The sequence below is a fragment of the Ochotona princeps genome, chromosome 5 (genome assembly GCF_030435755.1).
Source record: "Ochotona princeps isolate mOchPri1 chromosome 5, mOchPri1.hap1, whole genome shotgun sequence".
NCBI lineage: Eukaryota > Metazoa > Chordata > Mammalia > Lagomorpha > Ochotonidae > Ochotona > Ochotona princeps.
Genome location: NC_080836.1, coordinates 49068667 through 49093160, shown reverse-complemented (window position 1 = coordinate 49093160; position 24494 = coordinate 49068667). Strand labels below are relative to the sequence as shown.

Below are 24494 nucleotides of genomic sequence, written 5' to 3'. Positions count from 1 at the left end.
GAGCTGGATGGGAAGTGGAGCAGCTGGGAAGCCAACTGGTGCTTATATGGGATCCTGTGGTTACAAGGCTAGGATTTAGCTACTGAGCCATGGTGCCAGGTTCCCATTCACTTTTCTTGATCAATACTCACTGTCTTCCTCAACGAGACTCCTTTGTGGTGATTTTGCCATAAATATTTCTTTCTGGGAGGTCACTAGTCTGCTTGTATTTACCAAATCACAGAATTAAGAGATATTTGAGCTAGAAGGTGTATGGTCCTTATTTAACTCTCTCATTTACATACAAAAGGAACATGTGCACATTTCATCAATGGCTAGCAATCTAATTTGTCTTGTTCTTTTCTGCCATATTTGATATTGCAGACTGTTCCCTTTTTATGGTCAACAATGAATAAAACAAAGTGTTAGCAATCTGAGTTTTACTGAACAATTCAGAGAAGGTCTGAGAAATTTTCCCTGAGAATGAACTAGACTAGGCACAAGAAAAAAATGAGGGAAAATCAAGATGGCAGAATAGAGTAAGGACACATTTAGACAGAGAATCATTAACCAGAGTTAAGTGGAGAGGACACATTCCAGGAAATAGAATAGGACAGGCTGATGGCAGAGGGGCAACAGGAGACGAACAGACACAGGAAAGCAGCAGAGACAACAGTGTGGTGTTGCAGTGACCAGATATCCCAGTGCAGTCAATGAGCAGTGAACTGAGTTCCACCAGAAGCCAGAGCTCCACCAGCACCCAAGTGGGAAGGCGAATTCACTGGGAGCTTAGTAGCTAAACCCAGGCAAAGAACTGCCCATCCTGCTGCTTTGTTTGATTCATCCAGGAGCAGAGACAGAGCATTATATTCTAAACAGGTGGAGCAGGAACAGACCCCAGCAGAACTATATCAGGTGCCATTTTGTGCAGGGAAGCAAAAGCTGTGGCATGGAACTACACATGGACTGAACTTATTCTAGCTGAGTGAATTGCACCACTGCGGCATCCTACAGGTTCCCATCCACTCAAAATAGGTACAGTAACTCCCAGACCTTGCAGCCAGCAGATTCAGAATTCCACAAGGGGCACATCAGGCATCATTTTGTACAGGGTTTCAAAGGCTTTGAGACTTGAGAGACAACAGTGAGCTGTGCGTGTGAGGAGCTGAGAGTGAACTTAGTGCATTGCATTGGTCCCCTAGGAAAAAAAATATCGGCTTTTGCAGCCTACGGGTGCAACAGGTTCAGGTGGCCCAAAGACATAATGGCCAACAGGTTTTGGCAAAATTAGCACCACCAAAAAGCTAGTCATTTAGGAACATGGTGTCTTCCTAATACTGGGAACTGCTTGATCCAAAAGTGGGAGAAAGCTTGTACAGACAATGGTCCAGCCACAGCATGGAATCACAGGAGGTGGAGAGTGGTGAGCCAGGACCTGGGGCTAAAGAGACCATGGAGGAAATCTAACAAGAACTCAGACCTGGGATTCACTGGAGGGGGTGGCACAAGTGACTGCAAAATGAGAAACCTGGTACCAAATACAATCTTTACTATCGAACTGTAGACCCATATGTGACGCAGCTTAAAAACCTGTCCTAAGGTGAAAAAGTGCAATGACTAAGATCAAAAGAAGAAATAGAAGTACAATGAATATTACTGAAGACTCCCCTGCAAAGGAGCAAAAGCCTTTGCCAACATCAGAGTTAACTGAGGAATATATCAAGAAAATAGGGAATACAGGATGTATAAAACTTGTTACAAAGCTTCTTATCAACAACAAGAAGCACATACAGGAGGTCAAGGAATATGTCACAGAGGAAATAGCAACACTGAAACAAAATCAGGCAGAATTATTAGAAAAGAAGGATGTAATGCAGCAAATTAAAAATTCAGTAGAAAGTCTCCATAATAGAATGAATGAGGCAGAAGAAAGAATCTCAGAATTGGAATAGATACATAGATAGATAGATGTATATATCTATATATCTATAGATATATAGCCACGATGGTGGAACAATCAAAAGAAAAGCTGGAAGAACTGAGTCAAACTAAGAAAAGTATTCAAGAATTAAGAGACACTATTAAAAGGCCAAATATGAGTTATGGGAGTTCCAGAGGTACAGAAAGAGAAGCTGGGTTTAAAAATGTACACAATGAAATAATAAAGCAAAACTTCCCTAATCTAAAGAAAGAACTGGGAAATTCAGAAGACAGGAGGAACACAGAATTCTCAACAGGGTTGAATTAAAAGTGATCCTCACCACATCACATGATAATCAAGGTCTCTTCAATCAAACATAAGGAAAAAATCCTTAAATGTGCATGTGAAAAAATAAAATTGACACATAGAAGAACCCCAATCATACTTATAGCTGACCTCTCAGAGGAAACTGGACAGGCCAGAAGAGAATGGAGCGACATAGTCCAGATTCTAAGAGGAGAAAATTGTGAACTCAGGATAACATACAAAGTGGCATAATGGCTAGTATAGCGGGTCAAGTAGCTGCCCAATTTGAGTCTTGGCTGCTCCACCTCCAATCTATCTCCTTGCTAATGCACCTGGGAAGGCAGTGGAAGAAGGCTCACGTACTTGAACTCTTTCCATCCACATGGTAGATCTGGATGGAGTCCCAGGGTCCTGTCTTCAGCCTTGTCCAGTTCTAACTATTACAGTCATTTGGGGAGTGAAACATGATGAAATAGTGACTCCCTTAACTACTGTCAAAATTTTCTGCCCCTTCTCCAATAACAAAGTGGAAGGAGTTTTCAAATGAAGAAACAGTAAGAAGCAGCAAGTCCCTACTGCATACCAGAACAAAGACAGGGCATTTAGTCTGAAGAGGACAGCTTATCCCTGCCCCTTCTCTTTGTTTAAGGGAGAAGCACTCTGGATCTACTTGGTTATTTTTCAGGGTTCTTAGTATACCAGTTCAGGTAAGTATACCCTGGTCCTCTTTCTAGAGATAATGCACAACTTTTAAGCCTAACTGTAGCAGCAAGACTGCAGGCACAAAAAGTGCCTGCAAAATGCAGCTGTAATGAAACCTCTGGGTATTCGTGCAAATGCAATGACATTGCTTTTTTGTAAAATTTCAAAACCATTAAGGTCCTCATTTATTTGGCAAATATATTATTCAATATTAATGCCTTTTGCAGCAGGAAACAATCAATCACTTCATCATGCTTTAATTACTAAAAGGAGAAGTCCTGTGAAGTAGCTGGTATGTCATTTATTTGATTTTTGATAAAAGTAAATAAAATTCAATTTCCCTGTGAGACATATATGTATATGTATGCATGTATAGCTATTTGATATGTACATCTAATAGTTATCTCTACCTATCTGTATCACATATACACAATTTGGAACCACTTTTCTTCACATCTTTATGGGAAAAATTAGGTCAAAAGCTAAAAATAAACAGATTCTAGTTGTGCATACAGTTATTTTTCAGAGAAAGGTAACCTTTTGTGATCTTCCTCTAAACTTTGAAGGATGAATAGAGATCACCCACAAGAGAGAGAGAGAGAAAGAGAAAACAGAAAGATACAGCCCATACATCAGCATATCCAGTGTGAGCAACTTAATGACCAGTCCCCTGATACATTATGCCTTCAAAGAGTTCAACTCACACAATGCCTGGAAGGAGCAACATGGATGAAGAGGCAGAAATTGAGGAAGGGGAATGAGGTCAGATATGTGGGTTCAGGGAAAGAGGTAAGTGAAATAAATACTACTGTGGTATTTAGAATATTTATTCTTGATTTTGGGGAGAATATAAATAAAAAGGATTATGCCTTATGTGATTGAAGTAAGTTACACAAATTACTTGTCTTGGGAGATCACCTATAAAAGGTGAATTGTAAATTGAGATGTAGACTAAACTGTAGAAGCCCACTGCACTGGGTATTACACTAAGTTGTGGCTATACAAAGAATGAGATGCAGCCAAGAACAGAAAAAGGTGACAAGCAAAGCAGTAACTGTTGAACAACACCAATGCAACAGTGCTTCTGAAAAAGGCTAGGGGACTATTACTCAGAGTAGGAGACATAAACTACTTAAATTCTGAATGGAGGTGGGGGGGGCATAATGTGAAATAGATGCAACTATATAGCCAGGAAGAAAGAAAGGGAGGCAGGTTATAAATAATTCATTGCTTACAGAGGCAGTCAAGCTCTATTTCTTCTATACCTCATCACAGCAGCTTAAACCCATTTTATGAAGCATCTGCCTTGTTTCGGGAAGACACGGTGCACACACTTATTTTATAGGAAAGGATGCTGACCTTTTAAAAAAGTGCTGACTTTACACATTGTGCTCCTCATGTAATGCAATGTTCTGAGAAAAAGAAGCAATTTAAGGTACACAAAGAAAAATTCCTTCAGGGCTTACATGCTTTTTGAATTGACTGAATAAGACAAGGAAGTACTTTCGCATCAACGTTTATTCATTGCTTTATTGTTATATCTGTCCTTCAGTAGCAGAGTAGTGACAAAGAAAATTTGGAGCACTAAAATCTAACAATGCAAATAAAATGTTAGTGACCAGACACGTGACAATAGTGATTGGTAAATACTGTACTGTTATTGATGCTTCAAGTCTACATTTTTTTAAAGATTTTTTTATTTTATTTTATTACAAAGTCAGATATACACAGAGGAGGAGAGACAGAGAGGAAGATCTTCTGTCCGATGATTCACTCCCCAAGTGAGCCGCAACAGCCGGTGCACGCCGATCCAAAGCCGGGAACCAGGAACCTCTTCCAGGTCTCCCATGTGGGTGCAGGGTCCTAAAGCATTGGGCTGTCCTCAACTGTTTTCCCAGGCCACAAGCAGGGAGCTGGATGGGAAGTGGAGCTGCCGGGATTAGAACCGGCGCCCATATGGGATCCTGGGGCTTTCAAGGAGAGGACTTTAGCCGCTAGGCCACACCGCCGGGCCCTGAAGTCTACATTTTAATTTTTTTTTTAGTTTATTTATTTATTTATTTTTTATTGAAAAGGCAGATTTACAGAGGGAAGGAGAGACAGAAACATCTTTCATCTACTGGGTCACTTCCCAAGTGGCCACCATGGCTGGAACTGAGCCAATCCAAAGCTAGGAGCCAGGAGCCAGGAGCTTCCTCTATGTCTTCCATGAGGGCGCAAGATCTCAAGTCTTTGGGTAATCCTCTGCTGTTTTCCAGGCCACAAGCAAGCAGCTGGATGGGAAGAGGGGCAGCCGGGACACAAACTGGCACCCATATGGGAGGATTAGGTCTATATTCTTAACACCAGTCGTGACTGCAGTGCATGACAGGTATAGTCGGAGACCAGGTGGGAACAAAAGTGACCTGAGGACTCCCAAACATACCCTTTTTCAATCACAATTCACTACTGGAATCAATAACAATAAAATTCAAAAACAGTAAAATTATACTTAGTAGGTTATCCCATTTCATCTAAATATGTTGTTTTAATACATCTGTATCTCCTCCATTTTAAAATATTCAGGGTTGCTTCAGTCTGACAATTCTTACTCCACCTCTAAAATATTAAATGTATTCACAGTTATTTCCCAGAATACACTTTCAATGCACTTTAATAAGCATTTCTGTGACTGCTCTATATTACCCTTCTTTGCAACTGCTCCATATATAACTCAAAGGTCACAAAACAAGCATGGGGATTTGTCAAAAAAGGAGAAAAGTGAGTTGAAGCACATGTTTGGGGATAGGTATTTGGTGCAGTAGCTACGTTGCAGCTTAGAGTGCCTACATCTCACATACTGATGCCTGGTTCGAATTATGGCTACTCTGCTTCCTGCATATACACTCCTCGGGGTCTAGCAGCAGATGCTAGATCAAGTATTTGGGTCCCTGGCTTGTACGGGAGAGACCTGAGCTGAGGTTTGAGCTTCTGGCTTTGGTCCCATGGGTCAGTCCTAACTATTACAAACATTTGGAGAAGGACCAACAGATGGAAGATCTCTGTCAGTTTCTTCATTTCAAATAAAATGAAAATAAAACTTTTCTAAAATGTGAGTTTACTTTGGTACAAAAATTGAATTCTATATATGACAAAGCTTCAGTCACATGATATTGAATGAAGAAAAGCTGAAAGTATTTGCTCTAAGAACTGGAGCAACACAGCAAAATCCACTATTGCTGCTCTTACTAAGCACATTATTGGAAGTTAATTTTGCAAGAGAAAGAAATAAGTGATATGCAAATATGCAAACTGGAAAGAAAGGACCCAATTTATTCATGTTTGCAGATGACATCATTCCACATACAGAGAAGTCTAAAGACTACACCAAGAGTTTTAGATCTAATAATGAATTCAGGACAAAAAAAATCAACACATATAAATGAAGAACACTTTTATATACATGTAATGAACTCACTGGGGGAGAAAATTATAATAGCAATCCTATTCACAATAGCTATGTTAAAAATATCTTGGAATAAACCTAGCCAAGAATGTGAAAGAAAATTGCAAAAACAACAATGAAAGAAATGGAAGAACACACATACAAACACACAATAAAAGATCTTCCATATACATGGACTGTAAGAATTGTTAATAGTGCAGGCCCCGGTCTCCCAAGGATTAACTCCACAGCTTAGCTTGTTTCTCAGAGGGAAACAGGATGAGCAATTTTGGCCTGATACATCTAGCCACTGGCTTAACCGCAAGTTCCTGCTTCCTATTTGTCAAGTTATCTGCCAAGGGATTGGATAAACCCTGAGAGGAACTCAAGGGATTTAGGGTGGCCACTAGAGGATTGGATAAACACTGGGAGGAACACAAGGGACTTAGGGTGGCCACTAGAGGATTGGATAAACACTGGGAGGAACTCAAGGGATTTAGGGTGGCCACTTGAGGACTGGATAAACACTGGGAGGAGCTAGATAGAGTATAAAAGAAAGCCTGGAGTTGCAATAAAGATCAATCTGTCATCGATCGGCATTCTGTGTACTGCGTGTTGTCTTGTATTGTCTCACTGTGCATCGTCTTTTTTGTAACCCTAGTCCCTCCGCTCAGCTCGGATTACGTGGCGACGCGGGCGTTGCCAACATAATAGAATGTCAAAATTTCCCCCAAATGATTTATAAATTCAATGTACTCTCTGATATAATAATAATGGCCTTTTTAATGCAAAGAATATTCAAGAACAAAAAATCTAAAATTTACACAGAGACTCAAAAGGCCCTCAATAGCCAAAGCAATCTAGAACAAAAGGAACAAAGCTGGAGCCATCACAACACCAGATTTTAATTTACTCTCCAGGCAGCCAGGGCTGGACCAGATACTAGGAAGCTTCTGTTGGGTCTCCCACATGCGTGGCATGGGTCAAAATATTTGACCCATCTTTCACTGCTCTTCCTAGGCCAGTAGCAGTGAGTTGAATTAGAAATACAGCAGCTAGGGCTTGAACTGGTACAAATAATGGATGCCAGCATGGTAGGTCATGCTTAGACTCCTATGCCACAATTTGGACCCCAAATTGCCAGATTTTAAGGTACAGTAACCAAGACACAGAGATCAATGGTCCAGAATAGAAAATCTAGAAGTGAACCTGTCAGAAACTTCAGAAATTAACCCATACATCGATAATCAGTTGATCTCTGACAAAAATTCCAAAGATACCCAATAGACAAAGGACAATCTCCTTAAAAAGTGACAGTAGGAAAACAAGATATTCACATGCACAATGCCGAAACTTTATTCCTACATGTCACCCTAAAAATAAAATTACTCCAAAAAGATAAAACTGCTAAGACCCAAAACAATGGAACTGCTGGAAGAAAACATAAATACTCCAAGATATTAACAAAAGCAGTGCTCCAAAAATCACAGCCGACAAATGCTAAAGTAGGCAACTGGGATTATATCAAACTAACAGGACTCTTCATAACCAAGGAAATAATCAACAGAATGAAGAGACAGTAAACTGAATGAGAGAAATGTTTCCCAATTATGCATCTGCCAAAGAATTAATATTCACGCTCTATAAGGACCCGGGAAGCTTACCACCAGCGACAACAAGCCAATTAAGAAATGGGGCAGAATCTTGATAGGCATTTCTCAAAGGAAGAAATACAAACTACATGAAAAAAATGTTCAGTATTACTAGGGATTAGGAAGATATAAATCAAAACCACAAAGAGATATCATCTTAGTTCTGTTAGAACGGCTATTAAGAAAAAACAATCCAAATAATATTTCACAAATACTTGTGAAGACGCAGTGAAAGGGAAACCATTATACACCATTGATGGGAATACAAATTAGTACAAACATTTTTGAAGACTAGCATAGAGATTGCTCAGAAAACAAAACTAAAAGCTAAAAATAAAAAAGCAGATTTGCCATATGACCTAGCTATCACATTTCTAGATATGTATCCAAAGGAAATGAAATTAGCATGGTGGAAGACATGCCTGCAGTGCTATGTTCACTAAGGACCATTCCCTATAGTTAGGTGCTTAAAAATATGATTAAAATATGGTGTGTGTATGTATATATACTTATATACATATGTATATACATGTATGTATATGTGTATATACTTGTACACATATGTATAATGAATATTATTTAGCTATTATGAAATCTTGACGTTTGCAGCAAAACGAATGAAACTGGGTATCAGAGCATTAAATGAATAAACCAGACCCAGAAAGACAAATAGTACACATTCTATTTCACATGTAGAAATTAAAACAAAATAGATCTGAGCTTAGACTAGCAGTTACTACAGCCTGGAATAGGTAGGGGTGGGGAGGGCACTGAGGGAGAGTTGGACAATGCACACAATAACACAGACAGAAGTTACTAATTTGAGTGTTCCACAGCACTGGGGAGTGCCTAGACTTCACAATGATGTATTATATACTGTACACAAAGAACTGGAAAAGAAGAGCTGGTAGGCTCAATGCACAAGGAAATGGAAGGAAATGAAAGTTTCATTGCTTGGCTAACTTGGGTTATGCTGTTTATTTGTGTAGAAAAACTTTACCTCATAAAAATGTGAAAGTATTATATATTCATCACAAATTTCATGTAATAAAACAATAATGGAAGTCCATGAACAACTGCAGCCATCTGGGGAGTGAACTAGCCAATGGAAGATCTCTTGCTTTCTTTCATTGTCCCATCATGAGCTTTGTGAAGAATACTTCTGTGCATAGATTTCAAAAGAATTTTGCACTAATAAGTTAATCTTTTAATTCCATTTTCCATCAACCTTTCAACTTATCCATATATTAGCCAACAAGGCACCGCATAAATTAAAAAAATCCCTTTGTTTCCTCATATTTCTAAAGCATGGGCTGGGAAGATGTAGGATGCCAAGAAGCCTAAGACACATTCTCTGTGAAAATTAGGTGTGAGGTGATGTAATGTCCATTCTAAAAATGACAGTGGAATTCAGTTGTTGTAGCTATGCTGAGTTTGTTACAATTTGAGCTGGGTGCCTCACAGACACTAAGATAGGCCAGATGTGAAGTATTCAATGGCAACTAGGGATGAGCTGACATAATCCTTGTACAGAAGCAAGTCACTGCTCCAAGATACTTCCTGGAGAAAGATGCTCTTTTCTCTCCCCATTCCTCTTCTTCTTTTTGGACATGTTTGTAGTCCCTCTGCTGCTCTTCTCTCAGTATCCACTGCATGACAGAGACTGACCATGTCACACTTGATTGCTGGCCATAGCTGGCATTTTTATCTAATCTACATGGCCATTCAGCAAAGGATTCTCTTCAGTGACTGGGAGACTGGGAGGGACGACTTTAAGACAGTGATTCCATACAGAGAGCATTACTTGAGAATTACGTTTTTTTGTGGTTGACTTAAGTTACAAAACGAAAAACTATAACCTAATTAATCCAGACAGTATTTTATCTATACCCTCGATATATCCACAATATTAGGAGTATAGGGATTCTTTTTCATTATTTACTTTTCTAAGGTACCCAGAACTTCTACAAAACAGTATCTCAGGGCTTCCTACATCCAGTACATCACTTCCCCTCCCCTACTGACTTAGTTACAGATTAACTCTTCATGGCTCATCCAAAGAACTGGCAAACTTCTGAAAAGCACCAGATGCTAAGTATGTATTTTAGGACCTACAGGCCATCAACTCTGTTGCAGCTATTAAAACATGCCACTGTAGCAGAAAGTAGTAAAAGGTAACAGATGGACGAGGCTGTATTCCAATAAAACTTTATTTTAAATGACAGCCAGTGGGCTGCTTCTTCCTACATACGCTAGTTTTGTTGAGCCTTGGTAGCAGTCTTTTGATATTGCACTTCAATTTTTGTGTTTACACAAAGAGGTAAATACTTCAATATTATATGTACCTTACCTGATGTGGTAGATTCTTACTTATAAACATAAGTATTGCTAAAACATCAAAATTCTCAAAGACCAGAAAAAAAAGGGTTTAATCCTTTTTCTTTCAAATATATTTAACATAGACCAGTGCCATGGCATACTTGACAATAATTTCAGGAATTCCTGAAATAAAAAATCCAGCATTTCCAGATTTGTGAATTCTGAGACTACTGAGTCAATTATTAGCTACTCAGATATGTAAAAGTTTCATACTAGTTTGATTAAATACACTTTGAAAAATAAATGAGAAAGAAGCTGATATTTTAAGAATTAAGATGGACTTCAAATCTTAGAAGCCTTCTCTACATCATTTAAAAAATTATTACTGCAAAAATAGTCAAAGAGCACACACTAGCAAATAATCTCCTGCGCTGCAAGAGTGATCACAGAGCACTCAGCACTGTGCTGAGAGGGCACAGACTCCTGTGTCATCAGCAGGACATCATTGGAAGCCCAGTCTGACTCAGCTGTCTGCTAGCCATGGGGTTGGCCTTTGGTTATGTATAACGGGGATGTATGGTGGCATCATCAGGCCATGGCAGGAGGTTCTAATAAATGAGGTATTTCCACTCTTGACTGTGTAACAAGCTGTGAATGTGTCACTTAGAGCAAGAAGGGAACTATCTAGCCATATACTTGTGTTTTATGAATTTCCATGAGATTCTGTGAATAGTAATGGTTATTTTTAGTGGCTAAAGGTAGGTTAACACTTGAGATTTGGGAAAGTAAGGGAAACTAAAATTTTATAAAGTACTAAGAATAGAAGTGGTTAAAACAAATTTAGATATTATTGGAGAGGATATTTTAAAATGTCTTTTTTTCAGAGACTGCCACAATGGCATATTGCGCTAATTTTCTGCCTGCAGTGCCAGTATCCCATATGGATGCCAGTTTGAGTCCTAGCTGCTCCACTTCTCACCCAGTTCCCTATTAACAGACTGGGAAAGCAGCAGAGAATAGTCCAAGTCAATGTCGTGCCCTCCCCCTCCCCACACACAGGTGGGATACCTGAGAGAACCTCCTGGTGTCTAGTGATGAATCTGCCCAGCTCTGACTATTGTGGGGAAGTAATCCAGCAGATGGAAGAGCGCTCTCTCTCTCTCTCTCTTTCTCTCTTTCCACCTCTCTCTCTTGCAATTTGGAATCTCTGACTCTCAAGAAAAATGAATATATCTTTAAATTTTTTCAAAGTACTTATGGTTTCTTTTTTCTTTTTTATTTAAAGTTTTTTAAATTGTTATGATTATTTTCCATGATTCAGTTTTGCAGGTATAGAAACCTATCCCTTCTCCTCCCTTCCCATTTTTCCCTCTCACCATATTCCCCATTATTACTATTACAGCAATATAGTCCTTTAGCAATAGCTGTAAGTTTAGCATTCTGCCATTCAAATGTATCATGGCATTACAGGTATAGGCAATGGCAGAAAACTAGTATCAAATTGTCAAGACATATTTAACAGTTTCATTGGGAGTTCTCCTTTTAAGAGTAGAGGTGTATACTGCAATATATCTTCACTTCCTGGAATGCACTATACAGTTCCTCCATTATACAGTTCATTTGTTCACCTATTTTCTTAATCTGGACTATTTGGAGATTATCAGATGCAAGCAAAATTTTTGGTCACTTGGTAACAATGGAATATTTTTTCTTTAACAAATAACATCAGCTCTTGAAAAGTGTTTAAGAAACACTTTTTAGTTTATTATCTTTTAGTTTATAAAGCTCTTCTTCACACATTTCATCTTCCTTAACATTTCTGCTAAGGTAATAGAGTATTTACTATTATTCATAGTTTACTAATGGGGACTTGGGTACACAGAAGTTTATGTCTGATCTTCAGACACAGTAAGGGAGAAGCAGGACTCTCAAGAATCTATCAACTTTACCATATCACTTCCCTTCCAGGTGTTTAGCAGGTGTTTGTTCATTTCTTTACCAGGTCCTAATTAAATGAGAGGTGATGCTTTGATACTGTATCTTGCAAGAGCATAATGATATAGGCAATAATTATGAAAAGATGTAACAACTGCCAAAAATATATCTTATAAATTGTTTTACTTTTTTTACTAATAAAAAAGGAACATATTTCATGCAGTTCACATGTACAGTTTAAAGAGTATAGCAATGTTTCAGAAAATAGTACTCCTTTGTAGGGGAAAAAAACAAATGAACAAAGCAAGAGCTTCTTGAGCTGGTATCAAAAGTCCAGAGTTCAGAGAGCCTGGGTAAATCATTGACTAAACGAGTATGATTTTCCTGTGTAGTAAGGGTGAAACAAAATATATCTAACTTCACACAGATGTCAGGAGATCAACTAAAAAAAACAGATGTGAGATCATTGAGAATTAAACACAATCTAATTCATTCTGTAAATATTGATTAACAACTGAGGTTGGGAAATTATGAACTACAAAATGGAGAAAAATTTACTCTACAAAAAATTAAAACTACCACTGCATAAAATAGGACAAACCTCTAAGAACATCAGGGGTTATGCATAAATGGGGATTAATAAAGAGAGATACAGTTCAACGGAAATGATAATAGCTTATAATGATGAATAGGCTGTCATCAAAAAGATCAAATCAACCACTGGTTACAAGGTAAAGACTAAAAAAAGCCACAGGGCCCGGCAGGTTAGCATAGTGGTTAAAGTCCTTGTCTTATATGCCCGGGATCCCACATAGGTCCCGGCAGCCCCGCTTCCCATATAGCTCCCTGCTTGTGCCTGGAAAGCAATTGAGGACGGCTCAAAGCCTTGGGACCCTGCACCCACATGGGAGAACCAGGAGAAGCTCTTGGATCGTGCTTCGGATCAGCTCAGTTCCAGCTGTTGTGGTCACTTGGGGAGTGAATCATCAGATGGAAGATCTTCCTCTCTGTATACCTGACTTTGTGATAAAAATAAATAAATCTAAAAATACATTTGGCATAGATTGGGGAAACACCAGGCTGAACCAGTTCATATCACCTGCGGGTGAATCTAGTCACCAGAACAGAGTGTGCATAGGGCCCGGTTTGGTCGCAACACATACCTGTGCACATTGCAGAATGCCAAGGTGAGGTGAGCCATACCTGATGTGGCTGCAGTGCCCAAACAGCACACATGAGAACCAGGGAGGGAGGGGGCAAAGCCAGCAGAGGAAATGTGGGTTCCCCTGCAGGACAACCACTCCCACTGGAGAGCATGAGTTGGGAAAGGGGCAAACCAGACCAGGCAGGGCTACAACGCCTGTGGGCCTCATGTGAGCTAGATCAGGGAAGGAACAGGCTGGGCTGACTGTTCCAACTGCTGCAAGCATAAATTAGAGTGGGTGAGGGTTGGTTGGGCTTTGCCACAGCATCAGCTGGTAGAGACTGGCACTGGGGGCTAAATCTGTCAAGCTAAACTCTAGAACCACCTGGAGAGTGCTTAATTCGGTAGTGGGAGTGGTCTAGTAGGGAAATAGTGGGCACCTCCCTCTTGGGTTACCAATCCCACTGCAGAGCACGAAAACCAGGACTGGGGCAGGGGTGGCTAGACAGAAAAGCACCTGCCAGTAGGTGGGCTGGATAGCAGGGTTGGTGGGTTGAACTAGGCTTCCATGCCATTGACATGTATGAGAGCTGACTGGGATGTGGGACAGACTGAACAAGTCTGCAGTACATAGTGGCAAGCATGGGAACCAGGGTAGGGGCAGGCCTGGTGGGGATTATGGGGAGTCCACCAACTAGGCTGAAGCTCCCACTGGTTTGTGTGAGGGCACAGTATGAAGTGGGCAGGATTGGCCTGGACTGCAACAACCTTTGATTCGCATGGAAGGTAGGGCTGGAAATAGAACTGACCCAGCAATTGCAACGACCAGCATGTGCATAAGCTGATTGGGGCGCTGGACTCTGCCGGACCCTGTACTGGCAAGCACACACAAGAATAAGGTCTGGGATCACCCCTGACGAAGTTTCTTTGGAGATCCCTCCAACTGAACTGCTGATCTCAGAACCCCAACCATGAAGAAACTATGCAGCCAGTTGATTCTAAATAGATTTCACTGTGCTTGGAGCGGCGAGATTGGCAGAAATTCAGAACTGTTGATTTATTCTTCAACGACTTCATTGTGCTTGGAGTGGTGAGAGTGGCAGCAATTCAGAAATGTTGAACTATCAAAACCACTTGAGCAAGACCCTCAGAGCATGCCCCACATCCAGGACCTGGGGTGGATGGGAGACTGGGTGGGACTTCTCTCTTAAAATCCCTTTTTACATCAGATACATTAAGGAAACAATATGGAAATAATTGTCTTGCCCATCTTCCTGTAGTGCTTGAACCTTTTTACCCTTTTTACAATCTTTATGTCAAGATTGTTAAAAAAAAAAAAAAAAAACCTGCTTGAGCAGGACCTTTGGAGTGTGCCTCACATTGGGGACCTGGGATGGGTGGGAGGCTGGGTGGGGCTTCTCCCTTTGTCTCTCCACTTACCCCAGATACAGAAAAAGAAAAGCAATAATGTGGAAACAATGATCTTACCCACTTTCCTCTAACCCTTGGCCCTTTGTTCCCTAATCAACTATGTAAAAAAAAATCTTAAAAAACAAAAGGCATGCAAACAAACAAAAACCCATAGATGGTTGAGTTGAGAAAAACTATTTGGAGGAAATACTTAAGCTTTTAGTATTTTTGAATGTTGGTATATTGCACTGATACATGTATTTGGGGTATCAGTGATAACCTGTCTAGTAATAGTCATGCAGTAATATCCAATATATAGCATGGAGGCCTAAAATACTTATTGTAACTAAAAGTAGTTTAAGGTACATAATAAATAATGCTTGGTTAAACTTTAGTCCTGACCATATATAACATAAGAACAGATAAGTATGTATTTGGAAAAAATATTAACATGAAAACCCATTATCAACTATAAAAGCAGTGAAATGAGTTGAACCTATGGATGATATTTGATACAGGGACAATGAATTTATGTAAGACTGTGTTGGATAGTAATTTCTATAAGAAAAATCCTGAGTCATTAGGTAAATATTAAATGATTTGATAAACAAGAAGTGAAATTCTTGATACAGTGACTATATCCATATGTTTATTCAGATTTGGGCAAACTGTTGTGTAATTTTGTGGAAGAATGTTATTACTGTGAATAGGAAATACAGATCAGTTAACTTGGTTTCCACGATGGTCATATTATAATTATATGTTAGCAATACGTCAGAGAATGGTTCTACCAAGGTTCCCATCATGTAACTGCAAGAAATCCACAGTGCCGTGAACAAGACTACTTCAGGGTCATCACATCATTTAATTATGTGAATATAAAATCAAAATAACAAAATAACCAAGGAAATAGAAATATACACATTGAAGAGTTGAAATAACTTTCAAAGTCGATTTGATTTAATAGGACATAGAATCAGAAAAGAAAAAGATGAAAGCCAGAGAAAAAGGATACTACAGCAACTCACAATATTTATATTGATAAAAATGGCAAGTAAGAGGAATGGAAGGGTTGCTTTTTTTGCTGTTGTTGTTCAGGGTTTGTTTAGATGCACAGATAGGGCATTGTAAAACGTTCTAGGGTCAGATCTAGGACAAGGGCAGAAATATTGGGAGGTACATTGTGACAGCCTGGGGCAGAACTCTAATCATTATTGCAGTGCAGAATTGAAGAGACAGTTTTCAGAGAAAGATTTCCTTCCACTGGCACTGCCTAGGCAGTGATTGAATTATGTGACTATAAAGACCTGCCTCTAAGATTCTCTTTATTTCTAACAACTGGATAGACTGGGAAGAACACAGAGTAGAGAAGGGATTCTGTTGTGAGACTGTATGCAGTTAGATATGGAAAACGGCAGCTGCTGTTGCATTAATCACCCTGCATCCAAAACAGGCTGGCAGGTTGCAGGGCCAAGGGCAGCATGGAAGATATAAGGCTAAATCACCTCCTGGGAATAGCAAGGCCAAGACACTGGCTGGGGTGATTCACAAAGGGAAGCCACAGACAGGACAGCATAATCAAGAAGGTACAATGAGGACAAAATCATGTGAATGGTGAGAGTGTGCACCCCAGATGCTTGGGATATTATGGGGCCATCATGATTGCTTGGGCCCCTGCCACTCACAGGCAAGACCCCATGAAACTGCTGGCTCCTGGCTTTGACCTGGCTCAGCCATCACTGGCCATTGCAAGATCTTCCCTCTTTCTCTGTAACTCTGATCTTCAAAAAAGCATGACTATGGGGTAGGTGTCAGGACAGCCACAAAAATGCTGCCATCCCAAATCAGGGGGGCTGAGTTCAAGTCCTGGCTCTACTCCAATCCCATCTTTCTGATAATGGTAGTCTGCAGGTGATGGTTCAAATACTTTAGCCCCTGCCACCCACGAGGAAACCACAGATTAAATTCTTAGCTCCTGGCCCAGTCTTAGCTGTTATGGAGCATTCTGGGCATTAGTCAGTGAGTACAAAATCTCTCACGCTCTCATTTTTCTCACTCTCAAATAAATAGAAATAAGAAACAAACAAAACAAAACAAAACAAAACAAAACAAAAAACATGCTCAAATTCCACCAAAGTCAATTAAATCAACATTTCCAAAGACAGGGGTAGGGGTCTAGTTACAACCTGTACGTACCATGGGGCTTATGGTAAACGAAACTTCTGCCATCCAAGATCTCAGTCCTAGCTTCCAAAAGTAGAGACACATTTAGTTACAGAGGCTGTAATTCATATTTATATTTACTTATGGTGAGGTTAGATATTTTATAATTTTCTCATTTATATGGCTCTGGACTCTTCAGAGTAGTTTACTGACTTATTGATATTTTTAAAACTAATTTAAAAATATTTATTTATTATTCTAAGGGCAAAGTGGTAGAGAGAGATATAGAGTGAAGGAAGGTGGACAGGAGGGCGAGAAGGAGGGAAGAAGGGAAGGGAGAAGAAGGGGGTGGAAGGAAGGAGATGAAGAGATTCCATCCATGGCTCACTCACTCATTTAATGTGGCAACAGCCAGGCTTGGGCCAGGCTGAGACCAGAAGTCAAGAACTCCATTACAGTCTCCCACATGCATGACAGGGACCCCAGCATTTGCACTTAATCTGGTGCACCACAAAGCTGGCCCACATAAATTATCCCTGAGAGATCTTTATTTCCCTATTAAATAGGATATCTTTCTTGTAAAGAAAAGTCAGGGTTTATATGATAAATAATTATTATGAAGCTGATGTCTTATTTAACTCTGTAGAGATAATAACCAATTTAATGGTCACAAAAAACTCTTACGTAGATATCATCATAATTACTGTTTAAAGAGGAGGTGATAATAGTGTTAATTAAGGATAAAACAGGATTTGAACCCAGGCACTATAGTTCAGATGTCCCAGGTAACCAATGCACTTCTTGACTCATATGAACAGCAGCCAACAGCAGATCAAAGAATGTCAACTCCCATGCCCAGATACCAGAAAATACATAGAATCACTTCCAAATCTGTAGGATTTTTTTGGAACTGTACTCTCCAATGTGTTAACACATGACTGGTGAGCATGTGCAATGTGCCTTGTCTGAATGTGGAGAACTGGTAAATGTAAAATACATATCTAATGTCAAAGAATTGATATGAAATAGAATAACATAAATATCTCTTTAATTTTAATAGTTATTCTTTCAAAATTGATATGTTGAAATACTACTTTGAATGCATGCACTCCAGAGATGTTATTCAAATAGGTACTTTTTACTTTTTTTTTTGAAATTTTTGAAATAAGTTTTATTTTTTGTTATTTTTATTGCATTTCATTTTATAACAACGTTTCATGTGACTACTATATATACGAAATTACTATAAAGACCAAATTATATTTCTGTTGCACAGTGTTGTTCTAGAAGGACTTCACTATCACTGAGAGAGAAGTATGGAGAGATGGTGTGTATTCTAAAAAGGTTAATTATGGTGTAAGCTGTTGCCAAGGTCCATGAGTCAAAGAGGAAACAAAGAGTAAGTCCAGTGTTATTAAATCCATCAGTTTCAGACATTGTGATGGCTCATAAGGGAGCACTCGGAAAACAGTTAAAAACAAAAAGGATTAGAAGGCATGGCATATGATTTTATTTTTCTTTGATCTGAAGAATGTCTTGGAAACAATCAGTCTATGAAATGCCTATTACAAGTGGAGTCCATTCTATGTGGACCTAGCATCCACAGATGTGTGGCTACATCACATACATATTCCATCTGGCATAATGTTTTATTTACCCAATAGAACTCCTCAGCATATTTAGTAAAACTACTTCATTATTGATGATCTATTTATATTACCTATCACTAGGAAGTATGCAGAAAAAAATCTATAATCTCTAACCCTCCTTTCCCAATTAAAAACCCAGAGTCCCAAAGGGAGAACCATTAGGAATTCAACTGTAAGTACCTCAAGAGAGGCTCTAAGGCTAATTGAATTCTCAGCATCCAGCTAATTACTAGTTACACTGTAAGTGGCCAATAAATTTTCACCAACAACCTGGAGAGTGGCAGCTCATGGATATAAGGAATATGAACCAGTCAAAGACTGGGCAGATTAGATCAACAAGCTCACTGTTATAGGTGGATGATCAAGCAATGTGCTTGCACGTTAGAAGTATTCAGATGTGGCAACTATAGAACCTGGCTGTGTATTATTTTGTAACCCATTTCTATCTGTAGAAATAATGCCTTACAAAGACATTCTCGATCATGGTGTCTTTCATACACCTCTATCAGTCTGGGGAAATAGTAGGCATGAAGATAGAGCAATTGAAAGGTTTTAGTGACAAGTGGAAGAATTACACAGGAAGACCAGTGCTTAGGGATTGATATCAATCTAAACAAAAAAAATTATTAGTAGTATACTAGGTGCACTCCCTACTCAAAACTTCAGTGAGTTGGAGGAAGCATGAAAAATACATTTGCAAGAAATACAAAGCTGGAAGGGGTAAGCATCACATTAATGCAAAGAATCTTCATGGAGGTAGGATGATTTCTGAAAATAGCATGAAGAACTCTAATGGGGATAAATGTCACTTTGGCAATTTGGTATAAAAATCATTAACAATTACAAATAAATACATAAAAATGCAGTGAACTCAGAGTAAGGGGGAGCTAATCTGACAGCAGCTCGTGTGTTTATTAGATCACAGACAATGTAAGGTGCAAGTTGCTTAAGAAGTTCACTCCACAGCATGCAATGCTAAATAAAACTTTGTTCATCCTCTTATATTTTCGTATCATCCAGGCTACATTCAGATAATCCTAACAAGGAGTTCTGGGGAACACACAATCAACAGTGGAAAGGATTAAAGATGCTTTCTGCAAACAAACAAACAAACAAACAAACAAAAAACAAATAACGACACATTTCAAATCTTCCCTCTGCTGGCAGCAGGTGTTTGGGATACCTGTTGTGACACCCACATTCTACACTGCTGTACCTGGTTTCCATTTCTGGCTCATATCCTGCTAATGCAGCTCCCCAGAAGCAGTGGTGATGGCTGGAGACCTAGACTGAGTTTCTACCTCCTGGCTTCGGTCCTGACCGAGCAAAGGTCAAGGCAAGAGTTTGAGGATTGAACCAAAGGATGGGAGCAAGTGCACTCACTCCCAACCCATCCCTCACCCTGTCCTTCCTCCCTTTCAAACAAACAAGTAAAAACCAGCAAACAACAAACAAATGGATAAACTTTATAAAGCTCATCCTTCCAAGAGTTTTCCATCAGAAGTGGTGGGGTACACTTATTCTAATTTCTAGAAGGTGTCTTTTTGAACAAGGGAGGGAGTCATAAATCCTTGTGAGATTTCTGGGTACTTCAATCAGGAAAAAATGCATACACATGCACAGTTTGCATAGTTAGCATACAGTTTTACGGAACTCTAAAACAGTTTAAGCATTCTTAGTTTAGAAGTTATAAAGACCCAGCTTCCCTTTCCTTTAAGAAATTGCTTATTTTGATATCTAAAGCAATACTCCTGATCAGGGAAACTAGTACAAGAATTCTCTTGTAGGCTACGGGACCAGAGCAGATAACCTAAAAGTGCCAAACTAATATTATGTCTCCAATGTTTAGAACATTAAAATGCTTAGTGTCAACATGAATGTTCAGAACATTATTTGCTATTGTCATTGAAACCAAAAATATAAACACTAATAATGTTCATTGCACTCTAGTTACTGAAGCAAGAACAGGCACTAATATAACTCACTGTGTATATCTGAAAAGGATTTTATTCACCAGATGTTCAATTACAATGACATCAGGCATAGAAATTATGTCTTGCATTACAAGCAATAACTGCCTATCTCCACAGGTTGTCCCTGAAAAGTATGCTATATTAGGGGATATAGTGCTGAAGACATGTCGTATTTGTAGTGGAAACTCTTCCTTTGTATTTGGTTACAAGGACTTTTCCAGGCAGTAGGGGTCATCACTACAGGGCACAAAGATGAGCTATTATCTACCTGGCGTGTTCTGGAGTCTTGTGCTCACTAACTCTTCATTATCTAAACCTTACGAGCTTTTATCCGCTAACCTGAAGGAAGGAGAAGAGATGTTTCTAAATTTTAATTCTGTCTATAATGGACAGTAAACAGAGCAAAGTATTGGAGAGTGATCTTTAGCTTTTAAAACAAGTTCTCAGAGTGGACACAAGGGAAAAAGGACTGAAACATTTATCTCACCCTGCTTCCTCCACACCCCAACTTTCCCCATCCTAATAAAAGGACCATACGGGTTTGTGTCCCTCTCAACAGTATAGTCAATGTTAAAAGTTTAAACTAGGGCCCGGTGGCATGGCCTAGCGGCTAATGTCCTCGCCTTGAAAGCCCTGGGATCCCATATGGGAGCCGGTTCTAATCCCGGCAGCTCCACTTCCCATCCAGCTCCCTGCTTGTGGCCTGGGAAAGCAGTTGAGGACGACCCAATGCATTGGGACACTGCACCCACGTGGGAGACCCGGAAGAGGTTCCAGGTTCCTGGCTTTGGATCGGCGCGCACCGGCCCGTTGCGGCTCACTTGGGGAGTGAATCATCGAACAGAAGATCTTCCTCTCTGTCTCTCCTCCTCTGTGTATATCTGGCTGTAATAAAATGAATAAATCTTTTTTTAAAAAAAGTTTAAACTAAATAAATTAAATAAAAATAAAACAAATTCTTTGAAATCATAAGAAAAGCTTTCTATTATTCTTCTGAGAAATCATTTTCTGCACTTTGCTTGCATTTCTTTTATTTAAATTCTTATGCCAGTTCTGCTAATAATCTTAAAAGGGCTCCATTTCTGAAATAATTGTAGACACATTATATGTAAAATTATTTCAGTGCTATCAATCTACAATCATATTAAACCATAATGAGGTTTTATAAACGTCTGTTGCAAACACACAGTGCAGCTGCTTTGAAATGAACTTCACAATAACTAAGTATTCTAAAGCACTGTGCACCCAAGAAGGTGTATGTGTGAGTGTGCATACTTCTTTAACAGAATTCCTAGAATACACACCATTCTCTTATAGCCCCAACCTCACTAGTGTTAGTTTCCTACTGGAATGGGAGGTCAAGTTATTCTTGTAACCTTTCATGTCTCTCTGTTTTCCAATTTCTATTGTTTCTATTCCTTATTCAAATCAGTCCTTCAAAGTGGAAAAAATACTCTACTATCAGTGGAAGATGTCAAGAGATATGGAGGTTCTCTTTTACTTTGTTAAAGTATTGTATTCTAGGAAACGGTTAATCATAGTGGACCTATTTTTCTGTGGAAAGGACAAACTACATCAAAAGCTGTCATCTCTCTCAGTTCTCAACAAAAGAGGAGACATCCAGAAATGAAGGGGCCACAGAGAAAATCTAACTTCCATCTGCTTCACCTGTAAACCGGGGAGTAGAATTACTTGAGACAGTGGTTTTCCAAGCAACAGAATCATGAGGAAAATTTATCACTACAGATTGCTAAACCTCATCTCTGGAGTCTCTGACTTGGCAAGGGAGAGGGTTGGCTCAACAATATGAGTGTCTAACCAATTCCCCTAATGTGACAAAGAGCTGCTTCTGCTGGTGGTGATCCAGGGACAGTCTTCTGTGAACCTCTGGCACAAGAGGTGCAGATATACAGCACTGCACTGCACTGCCTTCCTTAACTCAAACCCATAGGAGTGAAGTTTTCATATTATAGTTCAGGCTAGTACCTAAAATGACGAGTAGCATTCTGGGGCTTCAGACCCTAAGTAAGCCATACCCTTCTCTAACCATCTGTGGCAGATGAGTAAAAGCAGCAACTCTGTTTTCGTAAGAAGTCTGTTGTTTCTCAAGTCCTCTACCACTGTCTTTAAACCTCTTCGTAAATGTTAGCAGGGAAATTCACAAGGAAAAGGTTCTTACCAGTGTATTCTGAATAGGTAGTTGTGTCAGAAAGAAGATTGGCATACTCACCAGAGAGGAAATATACCCAGTCGGGTGGTGATGAAAACCATGGCAAACATAACAAACAGGAGATCACACATTTTCTGAAACTTGGCATAGTTTGCCATTTTGGCAGCCTACAAAGAAAAGAGTGTGACATATTAATTTAGTTAAGCTGATAAATGAAAAGTTTCTTTCAATATGCATGAATTCCCTATAAGATGTAACTTACTAAGGGCATAAAATTGCCTGCTACTTTGGAATGTCATGCATAATGCATTGGTATTTATAAATTACCCATAAGTTGAGTGAAATGCAGCCTTATCCATAAGTAGAACTACTGACTGTCACAGATTTAATAAAATATTCAGCAACCTGAGAAATTCAATTATCTGGCTGATTTCAGGAAAACAGAGAGACAAATAAGAAATTCCTGCATTATAGATAACAGTAGCAAGCCAGACACTATAACAGAAATCTGGCATTAACAGTTCAAAACCTAAAGGGGAGAATGATCCTTTAAGCCTTTAATGAGCCCAAAATACCAAGACCACAAATTTTGCAAAGAATATTCAGAGTTTTTATGCATTTTTCCCCTTTCTGCTTACAATGCTAGGTTTTCTTTGAACAGACACACACAGTACTGGGGGAATTCAGTTTCTTGGCTTATGTTCACAAACTCAGAAATGAAGAATCAAGAGCATGTTATCCACTGAGGTAGGATTTTCAAAGTTATATTAATGGTTCATTTTCTATATGAAAGTCACTAATGCTCGGAGTATATGTGATAAATACTCTTATTTAAACCTTATGACAGGGATTCAAGTGACCTCATTTCATATTAAGAACTGGTCTAGAGCAGACGTTATATATCTTTGTCTACTATCTACCTTTTATAGATGATTCTAAACAAGCATATATAGGAGACTGAAAACACAATTTTGTGTGATGGTCTCTTTTTATGTTTTACAGAGTTTATGGCACCTGCCCATAAGATTCTAACTTGAGAAAATCTACAGAATTTATATCATTATTTTTACTTCTTGTAAAGTTAAATGATCTAAGTGAACCTTGAAAAGATTGCTACAGTATCCACAGAAGTTAGAATTTAATATGGTGAAGTAAAGCACAGAGCCATGAGAGAAATGTATCAGGATTAGCAGCTTTGAATTTCATGAATATTTTGGATGTTACATCATGAATTAGGTTAAAAGAAAACACACTTCTGCTTTCTCCTGGCTAGGTTAAGCCATGTTCTTTTTCTTTTACATTTATCCACCTGAATTCAGCAAATAAGTGTTAAACATAAACTTTTCCACAACATCCAAGGCCATGGAGCTCATTTTAAAGAGCTGACAGCTGACATGTTTCATTAATTGGATGACCTCAAGTATTATTTTATAATACCAAAGAGAATCCAGGGGTGAAGAACATTTGCTTTAAGTCCTGTGACTGGGAATTCTAGATTGTTTTTCCTTTATGGCTAAAAGTAGTAGACCAGTATTTCCTGAATCATGACTCTAACCATCATTTCCACAGCCACGAAGGTTGGTTGATCGTGCAGGACTGATTTAGAGCTTGCAGCATGCTGTGCAGATTTTCACTTCTTCAACCAAATGGCAACTGATTTTCAAGGAACTTCCTTATTCTAATCATATTCTCCTTTAACATAGTTGAACAAAGTTTAGCTTGCATTACTTAAAAATCACAGCACCAA

The 24494-nt window shown here is 39.1% G+C and overlaps 1 protein-coding gene across 1 annotated transcript in view; it reads right to left on the bottom strand.

Annotated features, from left to right (window-relative positions):
* CERS6 (ceramide synthase 6) overlaps window positions 1-24494 on the bottom strand; it is a 296631-nt gene that overhangs the window by 31629 nt on the left and 240508 nt on the right. Inside the window, exon 8 of the mRNA XM_004577090.2 lies at window positions 22808-22914. Within this exon, the coding sequence (XP_004577147.1) occupies window positions 22808-22914 (107 nt within the window). The remainder of the gene's footprint in view (window positions 1-22807; window positions 22915-24494) is intronic.